This window comes from Dreissena polymorpha, chromosome 9 (assembly GCF_020536995.1).
Source record: "Dreissena polymorpha isolate Duluth1 chromosome 9, UMN_Dpol_1.0, whole genome shotgun sequence".
NCBI classification, from domain to species: Eukaryota; Metazoa; Mollusca; class Bivalvia; order Myida; family Dreissenidae; genus Dreissena; species Dreissena polymorpha.
In genome coordinates this window covers 11,173,801-11,196,338 of record NC_068363.1, presented here as the reverse complement: position 1 = coordinate 11,196,338, position 22,538 = coordinate 11,173,801, and the positions used below count along the sequence as shown (strand labels likewise).

The following is a 22,538-nucleotide window of genomic DNA, read 5'->3' as shown; positions in this document are numbered from 1 at the left end:
AACATAGTTCACCAATCATAAGTTGAATTAATTGTGTTTGTTGTTATTTGAATTAAAGAGCGCTTACATTATACATGTGATTATCATACAGAGAAATGTACATTTCTTATATGTATGTACACATAATACAATATGTTCATACTAAACATCACATTCCATGTTTTTTGTTTGAAAAATGATACTACATGCTGGCTGATTCGTCATTAGGATTCAAAGGTGATGAGGCTGTGATGATCTTTCATCTGCCGAGCATAGGAGACGTACGAGCTCTAACGTTTGACTATTATTTTGAAGCAAATTTTGATGGACAGCTAAAGGTGCGACCCTAGAAATGAAATGTTCTATATTCAGATATTTCCCTTAACAAATTTTGTAGTATACTTTTCCAACAAATATTGTTATATTTTGTTTTAAACCTGATGCGCCATTTATCTTAATTGATTTATTCCTCAACGAGTATTGAAGTTTATTTTCATAAAAAAATAGTGTAGTATATTTTCCCAACAAGTATTGAAGTATATTTTTCCCAACAAGGAGCGCAATTACTTGCTACACCACTTTATGGTGAATATCTAAATTTTTCTGCAAAATAGTTAATTTGTGTATGGTTAGGTTAGCTGATTCTTGCTTGTAACATCATGCTTTTTTTTAAATGATGTCAACAGAGATAACTCTTGTTCCCAATATATTGTCGCAAAGGATTTGATGGTGTTTCGTCTTCAAATTTTACCATTACGAAGGGAATTGGATTTATTTAATTTCATTGTGCAACATAACGTTTTAATTATGTGGCCCCGTTTAATATTTAACAATTAAGTAATTAAAACGCAATGTAGTTGAATGTATAACCTTTTATATTTCTATTTAATTGAATGTAGAGAGGTTACTGTTTATTAAAATCGCATTTTATGGGAACTCAATTCAGGTCAATGCGGTTGAGGTTTCGCATTCCTTTTATGCGTGTTAAACCTTCACTGCGTTGAAATGACCTTTCATAAGCCATAAATCAAAAGTGCCCTGTAATTAACTTTATAATAACATATTATGATATGATTCTTCTTCTTCTTCCTTCGTCTGGACTTTACTTGTGATTTTAAATATTGCTGTGTCTGCTGTGTATAAAGTGTTCAAGATCCGAACGGACTGTCTAATACTATTATGCTATAGGAAAACTTCCAAAAACAAAAATTGCCATACAAATGTTGATTACAATAGAACGACCCTATAACAAGTAACAATTGTGTGCAAACGAATAAATACAAACATTTTTCAACTTTTAAGAATCTAGAAATAGTTTCACGATGTCATCTTGTTTCGTTTTACGGATGATTTCGAGTTAGGATCCGATTCATTTGGTTTGCGTTAATGTGCATAATTTGGAGCGCACTTGCCTTTGCCTTCTATTATTTCGCGCGATATTATAAAATATAATGGGCAATTTCAAAATCAAGGGAAAACCCAATTCTTGCCTTGAAGCAGTTCCATTCAGTAATGTATTGCCCCACATACACTTTCATTTTGTGCACGCTCTTTTTTTCTTACTGAATCGCTAACAGCAGGACGTCATCGCTTGAGCTCCGTTAATTAATAACATAATGATTATTCATGAGATCTACGTCATGCTTCTGACGCTTGTATATGTTCGGATATATAAGCCGGAAATTTACATGGAATATATTATCCCACAAAAATAAAAACGGGCATTTTGTATCTCGTTAAATCAACGTTTGCATACGAGATCTACCATGGACATTTTGGCTATTGCTATAATGAATACTGATGGGTTAACTTTATTTTACGAAGTATAAGTTGATTCTGAGTGTTTATGGATATTTAAGTATTGTGATTGTTTTGCAGGTGATGTTGCGTCTTAATGGGACATTTCATTCCACACTGAAAACGTACACCCACCTTCCTAGCAGGGCTAACACATGGGTAACTGAATGTATGGAATTACGCTCACTTGTCGCATCTAGCTTTGATATTGAGATACGTTTTGTAGCGGTCCGCGGCACCCAAATCACGTCTGATGTCGGAATCGACAATGTGAAGCTTGCAGAGCATTGTCCGCGTATGTAAAGCTTTTTGTGTTTTAATTGTACGAGGATATCACACCTGTTTAATGTTGAATTTATTTAATGACTGACATGATTTATGTATACTTACTTCTTGATTAATAATTTAAGGGCGAAGATTAACTTACAGTAAATTACAACACAGTACAACAATTGAAACATTTGTCTGGAAAATGGCTAAAGGTCATTGAGGCATACGTTCTTAAGACCTTTTAATGTGTTTTTGTCATTACTATTGATAAGTGGCCTGTTGGATAACAGATGTATTACAAATTACTTATACATTGTATCTCTTTTAATGTTAAAATACTAAGCAATAGTTGGACGATTACGTAACTGAAATATTGTGTTGGCCTATTTTTAATGACACTGTTGCGTAGATATTTTTATTCAATTCAATAACAACCACATACTCGTTGTTAATCATATCTCCCAATCATGAAAATGTGGCATGTGGTGCAATTATCAAGAACACTTATTGTCCATTTTCAATCTCAGAATGTTAATATAATGTCTAGAAAAATGGTCCTTTTGTTAAATAAAATCACATCATTATATGCTCCTTTTATTTGTTTATTTATATATAAAATGTGTTTTACATCTTTCCTCTAGATCTTATTTCCTGTAACCGTGTTGAGAACAACTGTGGTTGGAATATGACTCATATAAGCAATTTAGCTTCATGGCAATTTGGCGGTGAGAACCTTATTAGATTTCTTAGTTGGTTACTGCTTGTATATCTGCTTTGGTTTTATTGTTCTGCCTATTATGGCGCTGGCTTCGTTTTATTCAATGATTACTTTTTCACTTTTGTGTCATTTTAAATGAACAGATAAAGGAAAATATCAATCTTAATGTCATGTGAACCTTATTAAAAAAAATATGATTTAATCAAAAGGTGTTCTAAACTAACTGATCAAGATCAGTTAAACTTTCTCAATATGTGTTTGTGCTTAGGCCTTAGTTATTATCGCAAAACAATAAAAACATTATTTAAATAAAAATCATTTCAGGTTAAAGCTTTTTTTCATTACTTCCGATAAAACTAAACAGCAAATTCATAAAACAACTTGGCATGACATTGTTGTTGGGTACAGAGAAAAATCTATATAACTGAATGTCATCAAAAACGTGTTTATTGTAATGCTCGCTGCATGGCATTAACCATGTTCTTATGTGTTTTCTTCCCTAACAGGAAGCACTTCAACTGATGAAACCCGAGGTATTCGAATCAGAGGTTCGAGCTCTGCTGGCCTCGTTGAGCTTTTTTACCAGGGCAGGTGGTACGGAGTATGCGACGATAGCTGGGACAGTTACGATGCTACAGTTGCATGTCGCTGGCTAGGCTTGTGAGTTCACCAACTGGTTTCCTTACTGATTTTTAGCTCGGCTGTTTTCGGAGAAAACCCGAGATTCTGTCATAGCTAGCTCGTCGTCCGCCGTCCGCCGTGCTAAAACCTTAACATTGGCTCTAAAATCAAAGTGCTTCCACCTACAACTTTGAAACGTCATATGTAGACGCACCTTAATGATGTCTACACGCAACACCCATTTTTGGGTCACTAGGTCAAAGGTCAAGGCCACTGTGACCTCTTAAAATAATTCTGACAAGCTTTCATTTATTCAAAATTGCACCCACAGTTGAGCGTTTGCACCCGTTATGCGGTGCTCTTGTTCTATAAAACGTGTAACATTTCTGATATATATCTTACTATACAGTTTTCTGTATAATGTAAATTACTAAGTCATTGTTGCGTATTATATCTAATAGCATGAACAATTATTTTATACAGTGTACTATCACGAACAAACGCTTCAAACACATGCAAATACAACTTACACAAATCTCTCCACGGTAAAGAGCAATGTCACCTCAAACCCTCAACTATCCATGGGCGAGCATATTCCATGAAAAATATTAACACTATAATATATATTTTATAAATAAACATCGAATAGTTCAACACATTCCAGACCTAATAATGTAATGTAAATAAGACATTGACAGAACAACGGTCTAGCTTTAGGAATCGCTTAAGACTTTATATATATTTGTGGTCAGTTTCGGGTTTGGCATAATTAATGTCGAGCATAGATAATATAAATTGGCACAAATTTTTGACCTGTGCTGTCACATGCAAACATGGTATCTTTATCCAGGTGGATTGGGGCTTTAAGTTTAGACATATGTTTTTTATCCCCCGCCATAGGCGGAGGGATATTGTTATGACGTTGTCCGTCCGTCCGTAGTTCCGTCAGTCTTTCCGTCCGTCCGGCATTTTTGTGCCGGAGCCATATCTTCTAAGTGCTTTTGCGGATATCATTAAAACTTGCTATGAGTATATATAGATGGATTAGAGGATGATGCAAGCCAAATCGCATAGTAAACCATCTGTTAATAGCGGAGTTAAGACCCTTTGTATCTTGAAAAAATGTTTTTTGGTGTGTTCGGAGCCATATCTTGGAAGTTCTTTGGCGGATTTCATTAAAACTTGGTATGAGTATACATATGGATAAAATGATGATGCATTCCAAATGGCATTGTACACCATTGGATAATAATGGAGTTATGGCCCTTTGTATCTTGAAAAAATGCTTTTTTGTGTGTCCGGAGCCATAGCTTGGAAGTGTTTTGACGGATTTAATTGAAACTTGGTATGAGTATATATGAATAAGAGGATGATGCACGTTGGCTTTGTTCATCCGTCAAGAGAACATTTGTGTCCAGAAGTATTATGGCGGGAAATGTCAATTCAACAAATTCCTTGTTTTATTTTAATTTCAAAATATTGAAAGAATAATTTTAAAGTGCACTTTTTTAAATTCACAAATGCGTTTGATTGCGAGGTTGTCTTACATTTTAATGTCATAAATACTGACCTGTTATCGTATGCTTATACTTTCCAAGGGGAAAAAGCTCATCCGGATTTTTAACTGGGAATCCGCCACCTCAATACCGTAATACAGGCCAGGTTAAACATAGTGCAATGCAACCTAGCCAAAAATCGGTAACCAACCCTCAATATTCTTTCCGGATCAACCAGGTGTATACGTGTCTTTTACGGCTCTGAATTAAAATATTGTTTTTCACTTGGTTGATTGGGGTTTTGAATAGATAAATTGTGTTATTTATCTTTTTATTTCTCATTCGGATTAATTTGTGTGGATTTAATGGATTTTGTTTCATTTGTAAAAGGTAAGCCATGCTTGTTTTATCGAACAATGGTTTATTTCTACCATGCTGGGAGTTTTCAGGCGCGAACGACCACGTGCAAAACGTGCTCTTCTAATACATTGCTAGAACGTGCAAAGCATGTTCTTCTAATGTGTTACGAGATCGTGCAAAGCGTGTTCTTCTATTGACAGATTGTTTATCATTTGCCATTGTGTGCAATAATGATTTTAACGTTCCGTATGACAATCTAATTGATCGTCATTTTATTTTTCATCTGTTTTGAATTAAACTTTTGTTCAATTTATGATCTACGGCAGTATTATTATAATTTTCATTATGGTCAAATAATGATTTTGTGTGCCGTATGATAATCTGGTCTGTGACCAGTTTATCGTTGAATATGCTTTGCTCTTGTTTTTCATATATTCGACTACATGATGGTCGCAGAAACAAGAGTGGATAAATACCCGGTGACGTCGCTAGATCATGGATGATAGTTGCAGTATCAGTCACCGGGTATCGGGAACGATCGCGACCGTACTATGCTAAGTCTCTTAGACAGTCGGTCAACATCAGACCATATGGCGACACCCGTCAGCCGGTCTTTGTCCGATGGCATCCCGATCACCGGACATCGGTCACAATTCATCGGTCATATCACCGATCACTGATCACCGGTCAGAATAAGTGATGTCCCATCGCCATCGGATTGGATTTTTGGCATGATCTTCTTTTCCGAGCAGTGCTTGACATTGTTATCAGAACATATGGATTCCACCATTTTTCGGTCTTTAACTGGTAACGTCACAGGTCATATTATGACTGGTCCGTTCATCTGGCTACAATTACCGGTCATTGACCGGTCCGGTTCGGTCACCAGTTACCAATTACCGGTATTCCACTGTGTTTTCATCGGTCAATTTTTAGTATCACGGGTATCGTCTACATTACCTAGTTGTATACCCCTGGCTATGATTGTATTGAATACTATATTTTATGGATTCAACAATCTACATTACTTTTTGTGTTTTTCAATACTGATGTTCTACTGACGACGGTTACCAAATCATGCTATATCTGTTATTTGTACTTCTATCTCAACCGGCTACATGCCGACTATTGGTATTGCAGATAGATCGGCTGAAGTGGGCTCGGAGACTAGCATTGAGGTCGAACATTACTATTTGACCTCTATTAATTTATGTTCGAGACCCGAAGGATGAATTGTTTTAACCGCCTTTACCTGTCGGCTACAGACTTTGCAGTGAGTGTCACGGAACAGTTGGGACACATTAATGACGCTAGCAGGATTAGCATTTTGTATCGACTTCTGCTTTTCTATTGCTCCTACGACAGTGCATATTTTCAAGCTACTGGAATCAACAAGAGTTCTGATACATAGGATTGCCTATCAGATTGACCGCATAGCGGCTACAGTCTTGTAGATGGCTTAGGACCTATTGAACTCAGATCTTAGATCCTAGGATCTGGAGGGACCTCATCTTAAAGTTATTCTTCCACTACACTTCTGGCCATAACAGGCCGTCTTCCTATAACTGGTCGTATTCCTTTCGGATTTCGTCCCGATTAGGAGTCTTGAAGTAAATGGATTAATCAAGTCAGAATTTAAGACTTCCATGCATTCTACCGGCAAGCGTGGACCCCCTTAAGGTTACTCATAGGGTTTTCACCTTTTTCTGCCATCACACCTCCGATTCCGGAGGTACCACTGTCAATCATATTTCAGCAAATCGATGACTTCACGACCTGTATTATCCAGGATTTTAAAGGCGCCTGTTATTGGTTCAAGAAGAGGCTATATTCTGTAGATAGGTCATAAATTTATATGTGTTTAACACTGTCCTATTCTACCAATTTTCAAGTGTGTTTGGAGTGGGAAAGTTCGGCTTGCCGTGGTTTCTTTGCCCACCCATCCTTGACAAATGGTTCCGGTCACCGGTCGGTATTTACCGGTCCGGTCGCCGGTCCTTCTTCCGAGACGTCTTTTCTGGCGTCCGTTTCAGCTTTATTTTTAAGTTTATTGTATTAATCTCGGGATTATTCAATGACACAGATTTCCATCTTCTTGTCATTATTTACCGCTATTCAGTGGTGTCTAGACTAGAAGATTATCTTGGCAAGAATATAGTTTATTCTACCACAACCTTCCTTACATCTTATACAGATGTGAGCAGAGAAGGTTATGGACGATCACATAGAACAACGTATCTTGATTTTCTCAATTATGTGGTATCCTAATGAATATCACCTGCACATCTACATCTTGAAAAGCGAAATTCTTTTTAGCTGTTTTTCATTTACAACACATGTTCACGATTCCTTTGTGATGGTTTCAACTATCACACATCGGTCGTGGTTTACTTACAGACACGGAGGTGATCATATTATCACTCCTTGTAATTGGAAATCAGGAACTTATTCGTTCTTTGCAAGAACAACAAATTTTCTCTATCGTCTTACTCATACCAGGTCGTCTCAACGCCCTGTTGGACGTTTTCTCTTGCAGTTCTTTCTTTCGGATTATTTTTCCGTTGGGTTCAAATAATGTAATTGCGCATGCACGGCAGTAAAGTTGCATGGTGTACATAGTTTATCAAAGAATGTTGTTTATCATCAAACGCTAGTAATTAGCGTTATGCGATCATATATCGCAGTATATACCGGTATGCTGAACAACGTCATTAATGCAGTTCACAGAAATCGATCCAGCAGGGTGTGCGATTGTTATACATTCGTCCATTGACATAAACTGGAATATCTTGCCTTCTTGGTGAGTTTTTGCAATAACTGAGTTTTTGCCATAATTTCATGCAATATACTTAATGAACCATGGGATTATGGTTCTACGACCTTTTAAGTCTCCTGTACAATTATTTTCAGGAAACTTCTTCACAGGTCAAATATCATATCTCAGAGAGACATATTTTTACTGATCCAAACATGTGCCGCTACATGTCTGGCCATTTATAACTTTTAGTTATCTCTACAGAAGAACGTTTTTCTGTTAGAGTTTCAATCCTTGTTACTTGTGCAAGGATAATTCCATCAGAACTGTATAAAGGTTCTATGGAAATTCATTTTTGACTGGGTATTCTAGAGCATAGTTATTACCTTAATCACTCTGCTAGATACATAGAGGTTTTTCTCATCTTTTTCTTGATGATAAGAAATTTGTTCTTTTCTTCATCAAAGGATAGAGATTATGCTTTCGTATACCTTGTTTTGTGTAAGTCATCGCAACTCTGTGCTGTCTTACCTTTTTTGTAACTGATCCAAACTATGGAACGTCAACACTATGTTTTTCGTTCCTTTACCTTCTTAAGCGGTTTTGACTTGTGTTACATGTTGGGATGCTTAATGAGCTCCCTATGAACCTTTTTCATCAGGCTTATTAACAGTTCCAATATAATTTTAAGACGGTTTTCCTTCTTATTATGGCTTTTACCATACGGAGAAGTGAAATTCATGCTTTTTCTGTTGAATACGACCAATTCCAGTTGGATCTATTGTCGTTTTCACTTTGTTGTGTCAGCCAGGATTCCTTGCTTAATATCAAGTCCTCTATATGGCTTCTACCTTCAAGTTTCCAAGTCTTTCTTAAACTGGTAGTCATGAAGATGAAGATAAACTTCTTTGGACAATCAGGGCTTTGAAGTTCTATCTCAGCAGTGTTAGTCGGAAGTCCATTCGAGGTTCTCAAAAGACACTCTTCATTTCCCCAAAAAAGGGGGGGGTGTGTCTGCGGCTACTATTTCTCGGGGTTAGACCTCGACTAAGGAAAGTTACTCTTATCCTATCTAAGGATTCATTCCTTTTTAGGATCTGACCGCATGAATTAAGAGCTCTGTCTGTTTTGTGCGCATATATTAATCACAACCCACTTTTTGACGTGCTCTAAGCTGTTTACTGGAGGAATCCGACCACCTTTGTCATCTTTTTATCTTCGTATTCTGAAGTGCCAACAATACAATTTGTATATGTTTGGGCTTGTTGTGGTTTCACTAACGGTAGTGTCTTCTTTACGACATAGACATATTACTCTGTCCGAGAAGTCATAATTAATACCGTTTTAACGAAGATTACTTGATATCATTAGCTGATAACCCTGTTTATGGGTTCTACTGTGTTGGGAAAATATATACGAACCTTCCCACCGCAGCTGCAAAATCAGCATACGATAACAGGTCAGTATTTATGACATTAAAACAAATTTTTAAAATAAAATTCATTTTAATTATTAAATACTTACCTGTTATCGGTAAGTCCCACCTCCCGCCCCGCTATTCGATTAATATTTTTGTATATATATTGAAAGAATATTGAGGGTTGGTTACCGATTTTTGGCTAGGTTGCATTGCACTATGTTTAACCTGGCCTGTATTACGGTATTGAGGTGGCGGATTCCCAGTTAAAATTCCGGATGAGTTATTTCCCCTTGGAAAGTATAAGCATACGATAACAGGTAAGTATTAAATAATTAAAATGAATTTTATTTTAAAAATTTGTTTTCAGAAGTAATTCGCGTATAGACATACGAATATGTAAGCATATAATTAACCGTAAATTCTGTAAAGAAAAGTTTATCATACAAGAAAACCCATCGTTAAAAGCTTTCACAATATCACAATATAAAGAAGTGAAACTCTAGCTGCTGGAGCAGTATTGGATTCTTATTATATACAATTAGTTGGTCCTTTATTTAAGGCAAGTGACCGATTGCCAAAACAGTACAAAACAGCACAAAACAGCACAATACAAAACAACATAAACACATATAAGAATAAAGCTGTTTTTTTAACTCATTTATCATCTTACGTCTGTCGTCTATCGCAGGTTGTTTATTTTCTTGTTAAGATATAACGTTTCAAACTTATTATTTCTGCAACTGTTTATTGATTTTATCAACATGACAGGAATAAAGTCAGGTTGTCGTCATAATATTACATCAAACAGTATTTTTGGCCTGTTCCTAGTACTATGTCAAACATTATACCTTGATAATTTTCCTTATGCAAAACTTATTCGTAACATATTTCCTTTCTTTTATCTTAAGCTCCAATCCAAGTAACAATTATGCTGGTTATGGCCAAAGTGGAAATTCATCGTTTATTCTAGCGAATCTTTATTGCACGTCAACGGAAAATACGCTGTACAACTGTAGTCACGCAGGCCTGTTTTATACTGAAGGCTGTTACAGTAACGAATATGCATACTTGGCATGTTATGGAACAAAAAGTAAGCCTCTTGTTTAGTAGATATAATCATACACGTACTTATTGCTTCCACATATCAAAGCTGAAAGGACTGTCCTCCGGAATCAGTAAGTTGGGTCGTGTTGTACTTATTGTACAGTGGGGACAGTGGTCTAGTGGTATGATGCTGGTCTAGGGATCGGAAGGTCCCTGGTTCGAATGCCGCCCAGGGCACTGGATTTTTCTGAGCAAAAAAAAAATCCCACGCTTGCTCCTCTCCACCCAGGTGTATAAATGGGTACCTGTGAAGGAAAAAGCCAATGTGCCGTGGCTGCCTGGTGCGCCATATGTAAACGGACGACTTAGATCCCAGTGATCGGGGGGTTAATTTCAAAGTCGGCTGAAGATGTATATCGAAGCAGACTATAAACCCGCACCTTTAACCTTTAACTTGAGGATTTTATGTCTTCTGTCTGCATGTTACTTCTCTTAGAATAGAATTGACAGATATATGTTAAATGAAAAAAAAACGATTCAATGTATCAATATGAAAAATTCCTACATTGCAATTAATATTTTATCACCATTAAAGATGCAAATGTCAAGATAAGTTAATTTATTTAACCGTTTGCAGGTGGAATTTATATACACTATCAATTCGTCATTATGCAGTTTATGTAAGCATCTTTGCAAAACCAACAACATATGTGTCTTGATGAAAATTGAATATATGTATTTGTTCCAGACAACATTATTTGGAACATCAATCAACCGCACTTTTACCTGACAACTACTCAGTATAATGGTAAGCGTTTATTAAATATTTTACCTCACCCAATGGCTGATTTCTTTTTTTACCTAGTTATCATCTTACGTATGTCGTCTATCGCAGGTTGTTTATTTTATTGTTAAGATATAACGTTTCAAACTTATTATTTCTGCAACTGTTTATTGATTTTATCAACATGACAGGAATAAAGTCAGGTTGTCGTCATAATATTACATCAAACAGTATTTTTGGCCTGTTCCTAGTACTATGTAAAACATTATACCTTGATAATTTTCCTTATACAATTGCCAAAACCCTCAGCTGGCTTTATCTTTAGTTTTGCAGTAAAATTCCATCGATGATAATCTCCAAAAAAATTAACAAAGCTTTTTTTCTCGAAAACATGTGGCATCAAAAAAAATATTGGAAACGTTTAGTATACAACTTACATAAAATCGTTATATTCGTACTCTTATACTTTAAAACATATCATAATATTTCTAATTTTGGGGACTTAGAAAACAATTAATGAGAAGTAAAATAAATCAACTGAAAGTCTTTAGTTTACTTGCCAGTCTTTTAATACAGGACTTTCATTATTGTTGTGTGGGTTTGAACCCAGGCAGATGTGAGATGTGTTGATTTTTAGCTCATCTATTTTTTGAAAAAAAATTATGAGCTATTGTCATCACCTTGGCGTCGGCGTCGGCGTCGGCGTTGCCGTTGGCGTTGGCGTCGGCGTCCGGTTAAGTTTTGCGTTTAGGTCCACTTTTCTCAGAAAGTATCAATGCTATTGCATTCAAACTTGGTACACTTACTTACTATCATGAGGGGACTGGGCAGGCAAAGTAAGATAACTCTGGCGTGCATTTTGACACAATTATGTGCCCTTTTTATACTTAAAAAATTGAAAATTTTGGTTAAGTTTTGCGTTTAGTTCCACTTTTCTCAGTAAGTATCAATGCTATTGCATTCAAACTTGGTACACTTACTTACTATCATGAGGGGACTGGGCAGGCAAAGTTAGATAACTCTGGCATGCATTTTGACAGAATTATCTGCCCTTTTTATACTTAGAAAATTGACAATTTTGGTTAAGTTTTGTGTTTAGGTCCATTTTATTCCTTAAGCATCAAAGCTATTGCTTTCATACTTGCAACACTTACTAACTATCATAAGGGGACTGTGCAGGCAAAGTAATGTAACTCTGACTGGCATTTTGACAGAATTATGTGCCCTTTTTATACTTAGAAAATTGAAAATTTGATTAAGTTTTGTGTTTAGGTCCACTTTATTCCTACAGTATCAAAGCTATTGCTTTCATACTTGCAAGATTTATGAACTATCATAAGGGGACGGTGCAGGCAAAGTTATGTAGCTCTGACTGGCATTTGGACGGAATTATGGGCCCTTTATACTTAGAAAATTTAAAATTTGGTTAAGATTTATGTTTTGGTCCACTTTACCCCTAAAGTATCATAGATATTGCTTTCATACTTGGAACACTCACAAACTATCATAAGGGTACAGTAAAAGGACAAGTTGCATAACTCTGGTTGTCATTGTTATGGAATTATGGCCCTTTTTTGACTTAGTAACTTTTAATATATGGTTAAATTTTGTGTTTCGATCCACTCGAAGTATCAAGGCTATTGCTTTCAAACTTCAAATACTTACATGCTATCATGAGGTTACTGTACCTGGCAACTTGAATTTTACTTTGACCTTTGAATGACCTTGACTCTCAAGGTCAAATTATTAAATTTTGCTAAAATTGCCATAACTTCTTTATTTATGATTAGATTTGATTGATACTTTGATGAAACTACTCTTACCTGACATACCACAATAGACTTCACCCAAACCATCCCCCGTGCCCTCCCCCCCTCCCCCTCCCCCCCCTAATTTTTTTTTTTTTTTTTTTTTTTAAGATCATCTCACAAATGACCACCACACCCTCACACTATACCCCCACCCCCCCACCCCCCCCCCCCAATTTTTTTTTTTGATTTTTTTTTTTTTTTTTTTTTTTTAAGATCATCTCACAAATTATCACCACACCCTCACACTATACCCCCCCCCCATTTTTTTTTTAAAACGGTTATGTTTGAAATACCGTCCAACCATCGCACCCAAAACCCCCCCCCCCCCGATTATTTTTTTTTCGCTTTTTTGGAAGATAATGTAATAAATGTCCACAACCCCACACTATACACCCCTCTTCACTCCACTCCTCCCTCCTTTGTGATTGAAAATGAGAGTCCCTTCACCTTTAAAAAGAAAATAGATGAGCGGTCTGCACCCGCAAGGCGGTGCTCTTGTTATTAATGTTTTTTCACGACTTAGTAATCGTAACAACTTATAAGTATCAATTTCACGCGACTAAATATGTCATGAGATCACGATAGGCTGCTTGTGGGAATGTCTTAATTAGTCGATGATGACTTTGGAGACTTCTTAGCTAGTTCTTTTTTATACGAAAGAGTAGGTAATGTTAACGACATAGCTTACTTGTATAAACAACTAAGTAAGCATTTCGAGATAGATTCTTTGTTGGAAAGATTTAGTTACTCGTTTTGAAGGAAATATCTAAATCGAAATTATCAACAAATACGAAACGACGCAATTTTGAGATTTTGTTTAATTGTAAATATATCCGATTTATTAAATATGTTCGTCTCCCTTGTATCAGCCATTTAGAAACATGCGTTCAACGACATCCACTTATATTAAAGTTCAAATCTTTATATATATATATATTGCCTATATTGTAAGTTCCTCACTGAGTTTTCAACATAAAACCAAAAATTGTAACGTTTACATTCAGTGTAAGGGCTTTCACGAATAAAATGGAGCATACAGATTCTATACTTTAACTAGCAGTTTCCATTTCAGAAACCTGGGCCACCGTATCATCACCGAAGTTTGACCATGCAGGTGGTCCCTACAAGTTCATGTTTAATTACCGCAAGACAGGCTCAGAAATGCTTCAGGTATATCGTAATTTATTAATTCAATTGTAAAAAATAATATGCATTATATAGTTTGAACGAGATAATTATGTTCAAATACCAAGGAAATAATGATATAGTGTTAAAGTGAAAAAGGTCGCCGTGGTGTAATGGATATGGTGTCCGCCTAGCGACCGGGAGGTCATGCGTTCAATCCCCATCGTTGGAGCGTTCTTTAGATCTCCCTAAAAGACACCAAGTACTGGTTCTAGGCCCAGGAAACATACTCGAGAGCGTTTATATAAGCCATAGGCTTTCGATGCAATCAAGCTAAAATAAATAGGTTTAAACTAAAGTGAAAAGCTTATCATAATACAGCGGATATACAATGAATAGCAGATGATTCTTAGGCAGAAATACAGTGTACATTACGTTGTTATATTGAGGACAAACAGTGTATAACATATCTTAATACAGCAGATATAACGAGTGCAGCAGATGGTGATATACCGGAAGATGGGATGCAGTGTATAAAGTATCGTGACTTGTCGTGATACGGATTGCAGCAGATTGCGATATGTAGATAATGAACATTGTATTGCTGATCATATAAGAGTGGAGATACAGAATGCCATAGATTGTGATGAATATAATATAAACTATCGTGTTTCAGTGGAAACCTTGCATATAAAATTGTAAATTAGCGCAGAAAGATTGAGTGCTTATCGGTTAAGTTTGTTTTCTTCACATTTATTAAAACTTTTCTAAATTTCAGAATGTGGCAGTCCAGTGTACCTGGAGAACTTTATTTCCCCACTTGTGATGAATGGAAGGGATGCACAGCCAGGCGAATGGCCCTGGCAGAACAGCCTGCGATACAACAATCAGCATACATGTGGTGGAACATATATTGGGGCAAAATGGGTTCTCACTGCGTACCACTGCATTGAATCTACTGGGTATGTGCTCAAGGGGTTTAGATGTTCTTTTGAAGAAGTAAAATGCAATTTTTTATGTTGTTATGTGTGTGTGTGTGTGTGTATGCGTTAAAAAGTCCCATTCAAATATAATAAACATTGGTGCACAAAATTTGATATATGACAGTTATTTGTTATTTAAAAGCATTGAAACGAATGTTGATCAATATATTCAATGCATAATGTTGTACTGTTGGTCTTGTCACTTGGTTACTTTTGAATGGACTTGTGTAGTAAGATCTTGTTCTTGTTTACCCTTAAAACTCTCGTTTTTACAATGCCTATGTAGTTGATTGATCACCAGTTGAAGTCTAACCATGCCAATTATTCTAATCATCAAACTTTATTAACATTATCAAACGAAAAATTCGTGCTACCACGCACTAGTTTTTATTCAAATTCAAGTTAATGATAACTTATCCTCTACAATATCAATTTCAGGCCAAGTTTGTATATTCAAGTTAAATTTGACCAATACCGAATATACATTTTTGTTAAGCTTTCTTAATCAAAGAAGGCATTGCAATGTTTTAGAACGACATAGCTCAGATCATTGAAAATGACCAGGCGTGAAATACCTTATAAATGTTGATGCTCTTTTTTCAGGTCTTTCTATGTCTGATTTGGAGTGACTATGGAAGAGGTATTAGAAAACTACTCTCAGGAAATCTACGTGTCACGCATACATCGTCATCCTGACTTTGTCACCGGAGATAGTGGTTACACAAAAGGATCGGATCTCGCACTATTGGAGATGGCATACGAACCAATGACAGACAACTATACACGGCCTGTCTGCTTGGGGAATGCAAACAGCTACAAGGACATCATTGACAAAGGCAAAAAGGCGGAATGTTACATCACTGGATTTGGGATGCAAGAGACGGAATTCTTCCAAGGTTATCATCTTTCTTCTCTCAGTTTCATAGTGCATATTTTTCTATTATTACTACTGGTTTTACATGATGAGATTTAAAGTCCGAATCTGGATGATACGATGACTTCAAAAGTAAGCTAGATTGATGCAACTTGGTATGAGGCTCGAGAGCAGTATGAGGAATATGTGCTGTTACTTAAGTTCTTTTGGTCCGACAAAAGTGTGGTTACTATTGTTACACGAAATAAAGGAAACTGTCCACAGAGTCTTTATCCTGCGATAATTGAAAAATATTAAAACTAGATTTATGGAACTTTGTGTGGGGAGGAATATGCAAGCTTTTGTTTCCATTATTACATAAATAAGTAAACACTGTTCGAAAAATATAAATCCTGCGCTTACTCAAAAAGTCCTTAAGCTAGGTAGATGAAACTCAGTTTTTAGATAGATGGTTTTATGGTGAATATGCACATTATTTCATATTATCCTACATATATTGTGGTCACTATGGTTACGCAAATGATTAAAACAAAAATATTTATACTGTGCAAATTCTAAAAGTACCTAAGATGGATTTATGAAACTCTATATGCGGATGGAGGGCCATTTGGAGAATATGCTTGTTATTCAGGTTTGTTGTCAGACAAAATATTTTGATTTATGTTGTTACAGGAATAAGAGGAAACTAGATTTCGCGTCCTGTGACAACTCAAAAAGTTATATGGTTACAGAGATATGTGAAAACTAAAATCTTGATCCTGCAACAAATCAAATAGTACTTAAGTTAAGTTGATGAATATCTGTATGTGCATTCAGGGCTATGTGCGTAATAATTATGTATGTTATTTCGGTATTTTTGTTGGACAAATTTTGATTGCTATGGTTACATAAATAAGTGAAGATTTAAGTATGGATTTAATAACAAATAAAATAGAAGTTAAGTATGGAGTATATGGGAAATATTCACGTTATTTCATGGTGTGTGTGTGTGTGTTTTTTCAGACCAAAACACAGCTAGTTTGGTTCAAGAAATAATTTGAAACACAACTCTTGATCATTATCCTAAAAAAATCTTAAGATAGTATTATGAAACATACGATAATCGCGTTCTTACTTCTACATCATTGTTCAAGTCGGACACTGGCTTTCTGTGTTTTACAAAGCTTATGTTCATCCTAGTCCCTAGAAAATCTGTGAACATTTCATGATCTAAATACAATTGTATACTACATGTCGTATTTTACCGTGTATCATAATAGTTTGCTTCTAATATATTTTGACGTGATTTTTTTTTAAAGCCTCCTTCTCAATTAGATTTTAAGGTGTTCAGATTTTCTGTTTCTTTTGGATGTTTTCTAAACATAAAGATTGAATTTATTTCTGTATGTAAACATTTAAATGACCTTTTCCTATTCTCATTTAAGTCCAATACAATCGGCATCTGAAGGCATCAAAAGTCCATGTTGTAGATCCTCAACTTTGCAACAATTTGATGTATTACCAGCTGGATGCATCATATGTTGCTAACGACGCAATGTGTTTGGAGAACCGGGAACCTTATGCCCCATCAAACCGTGTATGTATTATGTCAAAGCATATCTTGGCCTTGTCCGAGTAAAAGAATGGATCGACATGATTGATTTTGTGCTTGAAAGATATGTCTCTGGATGGAATTGCGATGATGTTGTTTATTAAGTGTGTAGAAGAATATAATAGAGTTACCCTATCGGTCAGTTTTTCATATGTTTTTAAGCAAACTACTTCCACATTTCTCCAGCGATTGAATTGAACTTTAAACTCTGTCATCCCCATAAAGTGCATATGTGATAGAAACAATTTTCCTGTCACATTAAGTTTTTGCGTGCTGTTTGTAACGGATTTTGGATGAAACTTTATTTAACAAAGATGAATGAATATCGGCGTAATTCATTATAGTGCAGATTGTTTGGGCACAGTAATGGCATCTAAGTAACAAACTCTGATAATCAATTAAACGACTAACTAACCATTATTAACTAATTACTATTGTTAATAAGCATTGAAATCCCTTGCAACATATTACATCCTTTACCACCAATATTCCTTAACATAATGATGACTTCCTTGGTTATCATTGACTTCCTGAGTCACGTATAACATCCTTGGCACCCAATGATTAACATTATTACACAACGCTGAATCTTTAAAAATTCACAATGATTTTAAATATCAATGTTAATGTAAAATATCCAGAGTATATAATACTTTTATTTTTGTAATAAATGAACATGGTTATTGATTTGATTTCTTAAACATTTACAGGGTGACAGTGGTGGTCCAATGGTTTGCAAAGACGAACATGGTAAATGATTTCATAATTTATCTATAAATCACTTTATTTCATTAAGTGTATTTTAAAGAACTACTGAATACTGGTATTTCATAGATTAAGTCTTTTGTCACTATTTTAATTACCGTTTGCCAAAAATTAAGTCGCAAGTTTATACCACAGCACCCAATCTATTCTGATCAGCAACATAACCAGTGTGATGTGTGCGTTTTATTATTTACATTTCTCTCATATGCAGCGTTAAATCGTCACAATATTAAGACTGAACACGGTTCCAGTAAGATAACGACTATTGGCTCTCATTACACTGCTTATCATACTTCCGGAGTTATTGCTCTTGTTTTTGCTCGGCCTAGAACTCTTCGACTATAACAGGCATTGATATCAAGTCCCATAAACAGATACTCTATACTTTGTAATTATTTAGTTATTTCCATTAAAATTCAAGTTTGTGCTAGCACCAGATTCCATTTTAGAATGTCTTTTGTTCAGAACATCTAATTTAGTGGATTGATCACATCGAAGAAAAGTACAGTGGCAAAAGCCTTTACTTTTCATTCATTATTCTTTGGTTATCAACCTCTGTTCATTTTCATACTTTTTGATGAAATTTAACTCATATGGTATACGAGGTATAAACTTGAAACGTCATAGGTAAATATATAATTACGAGAGCTTTTTGTGCCCTTTCACCCTTAACAAATATAAATAAATAAAAGTAACTTCATACACATATTTAAATACATGTTCCAAAACCTAGCGTTTGTTTGCATAGAGGAATTGATGTGCTCACTGTCAATGTCACCGTATTAAAATATAGGAAAAGTGTTTATATAATATTACCCGAAAATGAAATGAGCTATTATAATGAAACTCCAAACATAAATTGTGACTTCACGTTTGATAATTGAAATATGGTTGGAATCATGGTTAAGGGCATTGTTGCTTAAATAGCAAAACGGTTTTACTAAATTTATCGGAAAAGAATCAACATTTTTTCATAAAATGTAATATAATGATACATTGTATCGAGACCTAACTTGTAAATTACTCTCACGTGAGTATGCCAATGCATTATCATGTAAAGAAGCGAAAATCAAAAGTTTACACGACCAGGTTGCCCACATTATCAATCCTTAATACAAGTTATCGCTCTGTACTTACACATATCTCTTACATATATCTATTTCAACAATCTTTTATATTAAGAGTATGAAAATGATTGTGCGCTTTTTTATCTAGTGAGTTTTGTATACTATAATATATATGTACTGATTTGAAAGATTAAAAAAAACTTTATTCCGTTTATGCTGATATTTAATGACAAGTATCCCTTGCCAGGCCGTTTCAAACTGTTTGGTGTGACCAGCTGGGGAATGTCAGGCGCTGATAAGAATGCCCCTACCATCTATGTGAACATCATCTACTACCAAGAGTGGATCGAATCCATCACTGGTAAGTATACAATACACACCCATCTTCATTCATTTACATTTCTTTCCTTCGCATCATTAAGAAAACCTGTATGCATTGAACATTAGCAGCTATCTCACAATCTTTGAGTTTTGAAATACGACATTGTCCAAAACGCCGATACATTTTGTATGCATACATCATTTTGTTTGAATGAAAATGGATATTCAAATGAAACAATGAATATCATTTGAAACCATATACTTCAGTTGGTTAAACATTCTTTATTGACATTCGAAATCATGTCCCTAAGTTGTGTAACATTGTCAATATACACGTATGACAAGTATCATGTTTTGAATAAAAATTTAATTTAAAAGAGCTCATAAACCTAGTTGTTGGAATGCGAAGGGTATTATTGGATTACAGTTCCTGACCAACCATATTCTTTTATACAGTACACACAAAATGTGATACTGTTGCAACATGCAATAGCTGAAGCACTTTGCAGCATTTTTTATAAAAGCTTTTTATTAAAGAAAACATATATTCTCAACTTCACCTTTTCGTATACCAAATCAGACAAAATACAAACAATTGGTCATTACATTACACTTATAAGTAATTAAATAATATAAAGAAGTTACAGTAGTTTCACATCCCACCTTCTATGTATATGGGAAATGTTTCATTATAAGAAGTGATTATGTTAAGTGTACAAAATAAATATTTAGATGTAAAATAGTGTGTCATGATGTATTTATATTTCAGGCATACCGCTGACATAGAAGTTATCAAGAAAACCGAAAATAAGTTACACTACTCTAAAAGAGTGTTAGTTAAAAAGACTGATTTATTTAGTAATCATCGTTTTTCTTTGGACATGCGTAATTGTTTATACCAACTGGTGGTACACGTATAGTACTGATATTTTTGCAACTTTGTTATACTTTTATGAATGTTATAGTGATGAAACAATAGAACAGTTGTTTGCAGTATGTGTATATGTGTTGTATTTGCAATATATTAATCAGCTCTACTGGGGAGAAACATGTACTTTGACCTACTTCAGTGCCATTAATTATTTGTATTGTTTTTATCAGATTCACATAATCAGTCATATGTTTTTTATTGTTGAGAATGTTTAGCTGATCTTAGCATGAAGTGCTAAAGAAGAGCTTTTGTGATTCACCTATGTCCGGCTTCGTGCGGTGTGTGGTGTGCGTTGTCCATTGAGCGTCATTAACTTTTAGCTCTTTACCAGTCTACAGGCCACATTTATCACGAAATTTGTTGGTCGACTTCGAATCTTTGTCACATGGTCAAATCTAAGAAAACAATTGTCATTTCTCTAGAAGCCACACTTATGACTCAGCCTTGATGAAATTTGGTGGGAATATCTTGACAATATATTTTGAAAGCTTGAATTTAGGTCAAGTTCGTCCAAAAACAAGTTAACCAGGTCAAATCTTAGATAAACCGTGTTACTGCTCTAGAGGCCACAATTAGCACTCAATCTTCATGAAACTTGTTCAGAATGTTTCTCTGTGATATATCTATTAAAATTTTGAATCTTTTGTTCGTCGAAAAACAAGATCAACATACAAAATCTGAGAAAAAATCTGTTTACCAATTAAGGGGCCACATTTGACTCATTCTCGATGAAACTTTGTCAGAATATTTATCACGACATTATCTAGCCCATGTTCACCAGATCGATTCTTTGAAAACATGTTTTTTCACTCCGAAAGCAACATTTATGACTTAATCTGGATTTTTGTCTTGACAATATCTATGCCAGGTTTGTAATCTGAATCACATCTGTGTTTAAACTAGGTAACCGAATCATATCTTCGAACAACCTTGCAACTCCAAAGGCCGAATGTATGACTCAGACTTGAAGAAACTTGGTCAGAATGCTTATCTAAACAATGTCTACGTTCAGTTTGAATCTGGGCCACATGCGTCATATTGTATTATTGTATTTCTTTTTGACCTTGTGGTCAAGGATAACCCATGAAAGTGCTAGCACTTATTTCCAATAGGGTCCTTTGGTTTTTGCTGAAGAAACAACAAGCAGAAGAGACAGTATTGAGACACAAGGAATCCGGGTGCGATACCCTAGCTCTTTGCGAATAGATCCCTTGGTTCTTTTACGTGCTCAGTGTATAGCACCGCTACACGCGAGAATTACCTGGGTTTCATATCAGTACATCTCTAGTAGGGTAGAAAACACTGGAAGCATTTCTGAAATTTCCAGTGCCCCGGCCAGGAATTGAACCAGGGACCTCTGGAATGGTAGACCAGTGTGTTACCACTAGACCACCGCATAACCCTGCGTTCAAAAACTAGGTAAACAGGTCAAATTTTAGAACAACTTTGTCTACACTTGAGAGACTGCATTTAAGACTCGGGCTCGATGAAACATCTTCAGAATGTTTATCTGGACCAAATTACGTGTAATGCCATGTTTAAACCTGGGTACAATGGTGTCAAAACTAGATCACCATGTCTTGAACAATTTGTGTGAAGTGAACTCAGGCGAGCGATTGAGGGCTTGGTTTCATGTTTCTGATACCTGGTATATATTAAATATTTAGCACATTATTCTCATAAATAAATTCATGAACTTATTATTTGCGTTGCCTTTTTTACTTCATTAAAGATGTTCAAAGAAATGCCCTTTTAACTTTATTATGCTCCCCTCAAACAAATGGGATTGTATTGCTTTGCATCTAACCTTCGGATGCTTTCGCGAT

General features: G+C 35.3%; 2 protein-coding genes across 2 annotated transcripts; both read left to right on the top strand.

Annotated features, from left to right (window-relative positions):
- The first annotated feature begins 142 nt into the window (after window positions 1–142).
- Window positions 143–15,099, top strand: LOC127846621 (deleted in malignant brain tumors 1 protein-like). Its single transcript, XM_052378051.1, has 8 exons — window positions 143–317; window positions 1,858–2,071; window positions 2,688–2,771; window positions 3,271–3,424; window positions 10,325–10,506; window positions 11,209–11,268; window positions 14,128–14,225; window positions 14,959–15,099. Exons 1-8 carry the CDS (start codon window positions 186–188, stop codon window positions 15,004–15,006), a joined length of 972 nt encoding a protein of 323 aa, XP_052234011.1. The 5' UTR covers window positions 143–185; the 3' UTR covers window positions 15,007–15,099.
- Window positions 15,010–22,413, top strand: LOC127846623 (transmembrane protease serine 9-like). The gene is made up of 6 exons (XM_052378053.1): window positions 15,010–15,142; window positions 15,767–16,059; window positions 17,462–17,613; window positions 18,339–18,378; window positions 19,708–19,821; window positions 20,551–22,413. The coding sequence occupies exons 2-6, from the start codon at window positions 15,795–15,797 to the stop codon at window positions 20,565–20,567; spliced, it is 588 nt and encodes a 195-aa protein (XP_052234013.1). The 5' UTR covers window positions 15,010–15,142; window positions 15,767–15,794; the 3' UTR covers window positions 20,568–22,413.
- Window positions 22,414–22,538: the final 125 nt, after the last annotated feature.

Excerpts from the sequence above, each read along its gene's own strand:
- LOC127846621 (XM_052378051.1), top strand. The coding sequence starts at position 186 with ATGCTGGCTGATTCGTCATTAGGATTCAAAGGTGATGAGGCTGTGATG. Across the intron at positions 318-1,857 it reads ATTTTGATGGACAGCTAAAG|GTGATGTTGCGTCTTAATGG; the intron begins GTGCGACCCTAG and ends ATTGTTTTGCAG. Across the intron at positions 2,772-3,270 it reads AGCTTCATGGCAATTTGGCG|GAAGCACTTCAACTGATGAA; the intron begins GTGAGAACCTTA and ends CTTCCCTAACAG.
- LOC127846623 (XM_052378053.1), top strand. The coding sequence starts at position 15,795 with ATGGAAGAGGTATTAGAAAACTACTCTCAGGAAATCTACGTGTCACGC. Across the intron at positions 16,060-17,461 it reads AGAGACGGAATTCTTCCAAG|TCCAATACAATCGGCATCTG; the intron begins GTTATCATCTTT and ends TTCTCATTTAAG. Across the intron at positions 18,379-19,707 it reads GGTTTGCAAAGACGAACATG|GCCGTTTCAAACTGTTTGGT; the intron begins GTAAATGATTTC and ends ATCCCTTGCCAG.